This window comes from Hirsutella rhossiliensis (assembly GCF_020360975.1).
Source record: "Hirsutella rhossiliensis strain HR02 chromosome Unknown scaffold00001, whole genome shotgun sequence".
NCBI lineage: Eukaryota > Fungi > Ascomycota > Sordariomycetes > Hypocreales > Ophiocordycipitaceae > Hirsutella > Hirsutella rhossiliensis.
The window spans coordinates 3173363-3183934 of record NW_025408667.1 but is presented as its reverse complement, the minus strand read 5'-3'; the positions used below and the strand labels follow the sequence as shown (position 1 = coordinate 3183934).

General features: G+C 49.6%; 1 protein-coding gene across 1 annotated transcript; it reads right to left on the bottom strand.

Annotated features, from left to right (window-relative positions):
* Positions 1-513: 513 nt before the first annotated feature.
* HRG_00405 (reverse transcriptase (RNA-dependent DNA polymerase) domain-containing protein) lies at positions 514-2479 on the bottom strand (the record flags this gene model as incomplete). Its single annotated transcript, XM_044858876.1, has 5 exons — positions 514-797; positions 881-1014; positions 1112-1479; positions 1535-1606; positions 1673-2479. The coding sequence occupies 5 exons, from the start codon at positions 2477-2479 to the stop codon at positions 514-516; spliced, it is 1665 nt and encodes a 554-aa protein (XP_044725276.1).
* Between the last annotated feature and the right edge of the window lie 8093 nt (positions 2480-10572).

Here is a 10572-nt window from a genome sequence, read left to right as displayed (position 1 = left end):
TCTTTGTATCCTCCAGATGGTGTTTCGTCCGCAAACCTCGCAGTTGCGCACAAACCGACGTACATCGCTAGCGGCACCCGGCCAGAAGAAGCGTCTCGACAGAGTCGAGTACGTGAGGTCCCTTCCAGGATGTCCGGTGATATGAGAGTCGTGAGTTTCCTGGATGATCTTTGTACGTAGCGGCTCCGAACCGGGTATCCAGACGCGTTCTCTAAAGCACAGCAGGCCTCTATTGTCTAATGAGCATTCTGAAATGCTGACAACCTTCTCCTTCTGTAAGTCTGTTGGCACACTCTTCGCTCCATCTGCTACCAGCTTCGTGAGTTCTTGATAAAGCTTGTCTTCTTGCCGTGCGGCGTGCCACAGCTGCTGTAACTCCTCATCTTCAAATATCCTGATCTCTTTCCGAAGTTGATTTCCTGGGCACCCTCGGTGTTGGTAGACAATGTCGATATTGGGACCCTTCTAAGGTGATCATTTTGGAATAGCCTCATAATGCGTCCCTTTAGTCGTTCATCGGAGTAGTTGGCCGGCATATCCTGGTCCCGTCGAGAGTGCGTCAGGCAATCCGCCCTTGCGGCCCGGCCTCCATTCGAGCTCGAATTGGAACCTGGACAGGAACTCCGACCACCGCACTTGTCTCTCTGTCAACCTCCTTTCCGAGTAGAAGTACCTCAGGTTCTTGTGGTCCGTTAGGATCTTGAAGTGCTCTACTGCCCGTAGCTCTGGTTCCCACTGCTCCAAACATCTGAGAATGGCGAGTAGCTCCTTGTCATGGATAGCGTAGTTCGCTTCGGCTGCCGAATGTTTCTTCGAGAAGTATGCGACAGGTCGTACCAGTCCATCCTTATCATCTCTCTGCAAGAGCACGCCTCCCGACGCGAATCCTGAAGCGTCTGCTTCCACGATAGTCTCCTTTCTGGATGGAAGTGTGCAAGGATCGGGGCCGTGATCAACAAGTCCTTGAGCTTCTCGAAGGCTTCTTCGCACAATTCATCCCAACGGAATGGCGTCCTTCTTCGTTAGCCGCGTTAGCGGCTCCGCTATCACCGAGAACTCTGGCATAAACATCCTGTAGAAGTTCGCGAATCCAATAAAACTCCTCACGGACTTAACATTCGTCGGGGTTGCCCATTCCTTCACAGCCTCAACCTTCTCAGGGTCGACTCGGATCCCACACTCCGCCTCGATGATAAACCCAAGGTATTTCACAGCCTTGACTTCGAATTCACTCTTGTTGATATCCAGTTGCAGCCCGGCGTCCATCAGTCGTTGGAGGACCTTGCCGACCTTGTCGCGGTGGTCTTGCAGGCTTCCAGAGGAGAAGATCAGGACATCGTCGATATATGCTGACACAAAATCGTCTAGGTAATCCTGGAGCGCGCTGTTAATGTACCGCTGAAAGGCTGCTGGTGCGCCTGTCAGGCCGAATGGAACTACCAGCCATTCGAAGGATCCATAGCGCGTTCTGAAAGTTGTCTTTCCTCGTCGCCGGGGCGACCCTGATCTTATGGAACGCTGCTATAACATCTACCTTGGTGAACCACCTTGCCTTGGCTATCGTTCGCAAGGTCTCGCTCAGTAAGGGCAAGGGATAGCGGTCCCTCTTCGTTATATGGTTCAAACCTCTGTAATCCACGCAGAAGCGGATGCCTCCGCCGGGCTTCTTCACCATAAGGACTGGTGCCGCGGCTGGCGAGCTGCTGACTCTAATAAATCCCTTGTCGAGTAGTTCTGTGAGAGTCTTCCGTAGTACCAATAGCTCCTCGCGGGACATGCTGTAAAGCGGTCCCCAGGGTAGGGGCTTCTCTCGGCCATGCTCGTCTTTCAGCACTTCGATCTTCAGGTCCACACCTGGCCGATGAGGGGGCAGCTGGTCGGCCAGTTGCTGAGAGAAAGCTCGAGACCACTTGTGGTACTGTGGTGGCAGCTTCTCCATTACGTCAGTCTTCGGTTTCGGTCTTAGGGCCTTGTCAATATCCGCCATCGTGACCGAGTGAACTCCAATGCCGCCTTTGCGTTTGTCACGGCGTGCTTCTGCTAAAAAGGTTGCGGCCATGACATTAGAGACATCTAGCTGTGGAGGCTGGTAACGTCGTCGGTCTCGTACTTGAACTCCATTGGACCCGATCTCGAGATATCCTTCCTTCGCATGGATGTGAACATCCTGGTCTTCCATCCATCGTTTACCCAGGATCATATCCCAGTTCAGATCGTCGATGACGTACATGAAAACACGATGCTGCTGATGTCCATCGAGGTCGATCGACACATACGTGATCTTGTCGATTTTGACCTCCTTGCCGTCTCCCGCTGCATTCTCCAAGATGCGCGGCTGGACGCGTATATGTGGCAACTGGAGAGAGTGAAATGTGCGCTTGCTAACCGCGCCGTAGCAGAGGCAGCCATAGTCGACAAGAGATGGCACGAAGTCTGTGCCGTTCACCCTGACGTCTGCTATGAACGGTTCTCCGTCCATTTTTGCTTTTCCGCTCACATCCCATTCTCTCACAGCCGCCGCGTGTCCCTAGTCTGAATCTTCATCGTTATGAGAAGAAGTATCGTCTTCGGCGACCTCGGCTTTAGTGACCGCTGGTCGTGACGGGGTCACGGCATTGACCTGAGTGCGTCGGGTCGTGTTTGCGGGTCGGATAGGCGCAGCCAATGGACAGCGCTCGATTCTGCAGTTGTCTCTTCCACAACGGAGGCAACGCCCTTCACGGTAACGGGCGTCCATCTCGGCCTGGTCGACCCACTTGGCACGCTTGCCCAACAGCGCTTGGTCTTCTGGTCGCTTGGATTGGTAACCATATGTGTTCTTATCACTGCGGGTGCGCGCAGCGTTCACTTTCGCGGATGCTTGTAGAGTTGGTTCCCATTCCATCATATCCTCTCGTCTAACTTCGGTTTTCTGGCCAGGCTGTTTCTGGGCAGCCTGGCCTCCATGATTCTGGTGGTTGTCATAGTTGTCCGAACTCTTTGTGTTGCCTCGAGGCCTTTTCCACTGACCCAACAATTCCATCTGGCTGCTCAGCGAATCGCACCTCCTCGCCAGCCCAACATAGCTGCTGATGGCAGAGGGGTCAGAGCCTATGAGGGCTGCTTTCATTTTATCGTTTAGTGCCTCCTGGAGGTAGGAAATCTTGCTGTCATCTGGCCAATACTCGGCGTTGGCATTGGCGATCTCCCTCTCAAAGCGGGGTAAAAGGACGTGAACGGTTCATTCTCTCCTTGCTTAATCGAATGCAGGTTGCGTGTAGCTCTCGCTTGCGATCCCTCTCCCGTACAGCAATTCGAGGCGGTTGAGTAGTTCAGCAACATTGAACGTTTTCTTCTCGGTTTGCATCTCCACAAATGTGGTCACGTTGTCTTTAGCCTTGCCTTCTAGGCTCATGAAGATGTACATAAAGTGGCCTTCTGCATCTCCAAGGGCTTCTTTGTCGACTCGTAGCTTTCCTTCGGTTTCTAGTTTCCAGCTTCGCCACTGGGCCTTGTCGCCGCCGAATTTCGGTATGTCTCGTAATTTGGGGCGCTTGGTTGTGAGGGTTGTGAGTGGCGACCACACGAGTGTCCTCAATGGGGACAGCCGGGGTGACAGATGGCGTTGGCTCTAGGAGTTCAGACGAACGGGCTTGCTGGTGTTGTTGGAGTTCCAGGGCAATAAAACGTTCTTCAAACTGGGTGTTTCTTCGGGAACTCTCTTCTCTCAGACTTCGTATCTCGGCAACCAGGGCGCTGAGGACGTCCGGCTGCATGTTGTTGTTATCTTCGGCCATCGCGACTTCGCTGAACGCTAATAGTTCGACGGGACTCAGTTTGGTGTCTTCAGTGTCTTCGGTGTCTTCGGTGTCTTCAGTGTCTTCGGTGTCTTCAGTGTCTTCAATGTCTTCAGTGATCTTGATAGTATGTGAAAGGCCTCTAGTGAGTTGATACAACTAACTAGTCCCTATGCTGTTTACTATCAAGATAGAGAAGAAAGAAAGAAAGAAAGAGAATCTACTACATGAGAGCACAATAGCATTTTATAGCTTCGAGCCAATGGAAGGTTCTAGAAGCTAGGCGGCGCAGCCGCCGTTAAAGCGGCTTGCCCGTTACAAAGACTTCTTCGCGGCAACTATGCTTGCTAAAGGAAACAAGATATCCCTCGCTAACTGGTTTTCGACTTTAGACTGTCTTCTTCGCGAGATCAACGAGACGAAGGATCACTACCATAACGTTTACGAGGAAGACGACAACGATAACTTTACGTAGAAGTATCTCTAAGGTTATGCAGATGCTACGTGGTTAAAGTGCGAGGAGTATTATAGCAACCGACAACGGAATTGGCAACCTCGATTTCCTAAAGATACTAATCTTCCGCCAGCGTATTACGCAGCTTAAGTACTTAATCCGTATCGAAAGTGGGCATAGTTTAGGCAAGAATAGGTTCTTTAGGGCGACGAAGGAAGACAGAAGTGGTATGAAAGCGCATAGCTGGCGGTGAAGCAGCTCTGGGAGACAGAGTATAAGGGAAGGTACCCTGTTGAGGCGCTACCACCTCTAGTTAGGAAGGACAAGGATCTAGACCCGGCATTCGATCGGCAGAGGGAATATAAGCGCATTCGCATAGACGGCCCGGCTGCTGCTACCGATCTATATGAGCAGTATATTTCGACCGACCGGCTGCATGACGAGGAGGCAGGTTGCGATGAGGCTATCGCCTATTGGCTATCCCGTTATAACTCGCAAAGAGACCTCGCCCGCTTCGCTCTAGATCTATTTGCAGTTTCCCCAATGTCAGATAAGTGCGAACGGCTGTTTAGTAGCGCAAAGCTTGGTATAGTTGATCGTCGAGGTAGGCTTAAGGCAGATATCATAGAGGCTTGTGAGTGTCTACGTGCCTGGTATGGGAAGCCTCGGGCTGAGGATAGCGAAGATAGCGGGGATAGCGAGAATGAAAGCGATCAAGTTGACAGCTAGTAGCCAATACATTTCCCTATTTTTGCAACCCGCCTCATTCTGAGCGGTCTTGGCGGTATTACTGGTATTACCGGTAAGCTATACCGGTAAGGATATCAGCAGGTGGTATGGTATGTGTCAGAGGGAGCAGACTGACGGTCTAATCCGCACACGTATAAACTCCGGTGAAAGAGGCAGGTCAGACACAAGGACTTGAGTCAGGTATCGATACAGTAGAGGAACATTGCCCTAATCGGGATACACGGGAATTGGCCCTGATTCAGGGCCTCCACGGGTCCCAGATAGGTATCTATTCGTATAAATACCCCCTCAATGTCGCACAGATAGAGAAAAAACATGCATCATCGTTTGGACTCAATTGTGCCTGCCCTTATCCTTCCGCCCGCGCTCTCAGCTTGCTGAGAGTATGGTATAGAATAATAGAGGTCATACCATACCATACCGGACCATTCCGATCACTGTTTGCAAGCAGGAACGAACGACCACGCAGGAATATTTGAGTACCTCAACCCACCGCCTGGATGCGCGTGGCATTTGGTTGAAATATTTCAACCAAATACCCACCCTACCTTACAGAGGTGTCAAGCTACGAACGCGACAAGTACACTGCACTTGTTGGAATGCATTCCATACTTCTTTTGCAGAATGTCTTGGCTGGGCGGAACATGGTAGTAATTCTCTACTTGGCGTCGTCTTTGCTGCCGCATTCTCGACCATGCAAGTGTATCTTGCACCCTCCCGCTTGGCGTTATTCCAGGCGTCAACGCGTCGGTGGTGAGGCTGAGCTCTGGCTCTGCCTCATCATGGTCGCGCGAGACACCGCCATTCAATGAGTCATCTACAAGAACAAAATACCTCAATTCGAAATCTCTCAGTTTCTCCTTCGTCGCAATCATATTTACTGTACTCAATCCATCTGTGATCGTCCGTGGATTGACAAATGGATTGACGTGGACGCTAAACAAGGACAATCGGGTAGTGGTGCAGTGGTACCTCATCACCTGCTAATCTTGTGATGTATTTCCGTTGTGTGGCTAACAAATCTTGTCATAAAGTACGCAGCGTGCCCTCTTCTGGTCACGACAGAGTCAGCACAACAAAGGCCGTCTTGTTAGAGTGGTCTCTAGAAGGTTCTATGATCATGTGGACTTTTGTCAGCTATGTCTATACAAGATTTAGCCTTCCACTCCTTTATGTAGCTAGAGTTAGTTAATGATCAATAGATCGTTCACTCTTTCCTAGTGCGCGTGTGCGGATAACACATGTACTTGCTACAATCGTACAACTTAATGGAACAAATACCTGATGACTCTCAGACGCCCCTCGGAGGCTTGTCTCGGCTGATCAACGTGCAAGACGACAGACTCAATACGAAGTACCCGATCATTGGTTCATGTCGAGGTTCCCACTAACAATCTGCCTGGTCTCGATCCCAGACTCCAAAGACGTCCGATTTTTTATTTGGACACTGTCAATTATGGTGATGAGGAAGGAACGCAGGGAAGATGATGCCCTTTCGTTGGTTTGAAACTGGTTTTTGCGCGAGCATTACCAACGATATTAATGACTATCTTCTTGTTGACACCATGTTGGAAGGACTAATGCATGCCATCGGCAGGGGGATTGTTGACCATTGAGGATACGAAATTGGCGCTGTGGCGATTGCTTCAAGGGTCGTCAACGATTCTCACATCGTGGACATCAATCCATTGATGTGCTTGTGGACTCAATCCACGAACAATGGATGAGTAAGCCGTAAAATCAAACTATTGTTTCTTTCGTGGACGTTGAATGGATTGATTCCATACTGTCGGCTAGTATAGGCACCGCTGTTAGTAGGTCACCTGAAGGATCAAGGGAGGGCCACCTGAAGGATCATTATGAGGCCATGTATCGGGGACCTATAAAGTCCTCACGTATGGGGTCAGTTTGGTGCCTATGTAAGTCACCTGAGGGTCCGCAGGGTGGTCATCGATACGATCGATACGATATCGATACCGACTAGTGATATCGATCGATATCGATGTATATAAACTATCTAATTTCCCGTATATATATAACTAAAAGAAGTAAGTCCTACCGTTATCGGTTTAAGCTAAACTCGTTTTTAGGTCCTATTTCTAAAATTATAATATATATAGTAGCTCTATCTAGGGAAAACGGACCGGATAAAGGTCGGATTAACTACTATCGATATCGTTCGATATCGATCCTTATATCGATACGATATCGATCAGCGGTTAAATCGATATCGATATCGACTGACCACCCTGGAGGGTCCCTCTGACTACGGCATAAATAGGGCCCTGTGGCCGATTCTTTCTAGCTAGATTATGCATCTTTATCCCGTCTTGTGCTGCCCCTACCTCATGAGTTCCAGAATAACAGTCCATCGATAAAGGCCTATCGGATGGCCACAACCCCTTGAAGGAACCCGTCAGAGATCAACAATTAAATCATTGGGCTCCGCTCTTCACTCTATGTTTCGTCGTAATTGTGCTCCTTGCATTCCACTAGCTAGTTGTTACATAGTGCACAGCGTGCCCTATACAGCATGTCACACACAGGATGTCGCACAGGGTACATCAGCCTGAAACCCTGACTCGCCCAGTAGTCACCACCTTAACAGTCACATAACCTTCCATCAGGTTCTAGTCATTCACTCGCGTCGCCTATAAAGATGCAGCCCGTGCTACGCTCTAGATAGAAGAATCAAGAGTCTTCCAGTCCCTGATATTTACGCTCACTTGCTCATCCTCCGTGCGATACAGCATCAGGTCACGACAGAGTCAGCACAACAAATGCTATTTACTGGCTACAGACTTACAACTTAATGGAACGCGTTCAAGTTCACGCAGTTAAATATAAAATTCCTGAATGACTATCAGACGCCCCATTAGAGGCCTCCTGCTTGTGTATACGCAGCTATTAGAGAAGCAAGCTGCTTCCCCCTAGCATAGATAATCAAGAACTTCCAGTCCTCTGAGCTTCCGTTGTATGCGATACTAGTTAACCTTAGTCAAGGCCCAAATCGACCCAACAACTACAACTGCAACCCCCACTAACCACATGGTTAGTAAGTTGGCACCACTAATGAGCTCCGAGCTAATCCGCTCGGTGATCTCCGTTTTCAGCTTCTCTCTTTCATTGACCCATGGGAACTGTACATCCGGGAGCGGTTTTTTCAGGAACTTGCACAGCGGTTCCCATCCTTCACCAATCCTATAGAAAAGGAGCTGATCCTGCGGTATCAATTCCTGCAATCCCTGGTGATGCCGATCATAAATCGTTCGCGCGTTCTTTCGAGCTTCCTCCACGGTTTTGGCATCGAAGAAGCCGAGGTATAGTTTCCGCGCTAAGCCAACAAACTCCGATCCAAGGAGCGGCTCCACGTAATTGCAGCAAATATCGGCTCCGAAGTTCCACATCTGCTGGAAGACAGCTTCATCTATACTCTTGTACCATTCGTTAAATTCCCTAATGACGAGGATAACTTTGGCATTGGGGTATTCTTTGACGAGTTGGGGACCGAACAGGGCTGCGACGTCAGTGCTGGCCTCACATGAACCGAATATCTCCTCCCAGTCCCGCCGCTTAAAGCCTTTTCCCGTGTAGGTAGGTAACACCGGAAATGTTGCATCAGCAGCACGACTGAGAATATGTCTGTCTTTTGGGCTGCTAAATAACTGGAGACCGTGGTAAACGTCTTTATAGCCCAAAATAGTCAAAGCTGCGGCAATCGAGGCTGAACCGGTACGGGGCAGCCCTAAAGAAAGAATCTTCATCTCCCGCTGGGTGCTAGTAGCTGTTGAGGGATCCATGGATCTTGATTTCTTCCGCAGAGCAGGTGAAGCAGGGGAGACTAATGTTGGTAGTGAGGGAATATCCATCCGAGTAATTTTCTTCCACTTTCTACCTTTTCCAGTCTGAGAATGGCGGACCTTAAACCCCGTGCAGGAGCCACTGTTGCATTGCCCTCAAGTAAGCTTCTTAGGCTTGACTCGCTTGAGAAGTATGGCTTATATTACAATTCGCCGGAGCCGGCTATTATATGTACTGGTATGCGTCATTATATCGAATTGTCTATATCTTTGCGTCTTGCATAGCAGCGGCCGAGGCAGGAAAAGGGGGGGTCAATTAAAGGGCTAGGAAAAGTCTGATGTGTGTACAGTGGGCCTCCAGAAGTAACGAGCAAACGCGCATCGCTTAACGTGACTAGTACGGGTCGGAAACACATATTGGATCACGTGCATAATCACGTGCGCCATCCAGATACATCTGGTAGCCAATTTCCCCCCTTTACCTAGGAGAAATGAGGCTTCTGAGGAGGCCTCAAGAACACACATGATCACAAAAAATATAACCTCTTTTGCAGCTGCACATAAGCTGCTGCATTAAGCCTTGATCCATCGTGCATACCTACCTATTTCCTCATTAGGCCCGAGCCGCAGAACCACCGTTCTGACAAGAGGAAGCTTTGTTTGGCAGCGACGAAGTCCTTTGGGCTTGGTGTCTCTCAAAAATTCCTTGTCGAGTCGTAACACCAACGAGTTAGCGGCGATGATGAGCTGTATTAACCACTTAGGGAAATAATTTGAGATTATATCCCGTATTACCTTTAACGAGGATGATCCTGGAAGAAATGTATGAACCTATTTCCCTCTTAGGTAATTACCGAGAGAGGGGGCATAGAAAGAAAATATTAAATTAAGGTTATTTGTTACGCTCGGAGGAAATTTCCTATAAAGACTTGCTGCGGGCGCCCCTCCACGGGCGGATGCGACACTTTCTCTAGGCGACTGGCAGTATAATTCACTATCCAGTATGCAATGCAGCTCATTTCAGCGCAGCCACCCGTTGGTCTAGGTAGATTCCCCGGCTCGTCCGCCTACAAGGGGCAAGCCAGTTCATCATCTTCCTGTCGCTGCCTCAACAGCTGCCGTACTATAGTTTCGTTCCTCAACGCATTGACAGTCCCCAGAGGAGACCCGTCTCCTATTGGGGCAAATCATATGCCCGATATAGATAGACTATGCCCGTTATTGGCCAGCAAGAATTATGGATTTGAACCAGTCCTTCATTCTGTTTGTCGCATCCCCCACCTCTTCCATAAGACCTTCCAGAAGGATGAAGTCGTGTGCCTCCTGGTCCGCCTCGTCAAGTTGTATGCGGCACGACATATTTATGAGTCTGAGCCTTTCCACCAGGGCGATTCCATCGTCAGCCAGGACTTCCCTCCTCCCAATTGTCACGTACATATTCGACACAAGCATATCTACCCCTTCGAGCCAAGCGTCCTTATCATCAAGCACAAGAGCCCAAGCATATCCTTCCATGGCTGACGTTTTGGAAGCATTCTGTTCGCCGAAAAACTCTAGGGTGAGTTTATCGATGCTTCCTCTTGAAAGCATATCATTGCCGTCATTTTCGAGGCATGACTTAGTAGCTGTATTGCAGCTTAGCCAGGGTGACACGAGAAACGCGGCAGCCAGTGGTACTGTTAAGTCGATGCGGCGAGCGTCCTTATGGGGATGAAGAAGATGGCCTAACAGCTGCATCGTTAAGTTGGCGCCCGCGGAGTCTCCGCCGATGATGATGTCAGCGGGACGCACA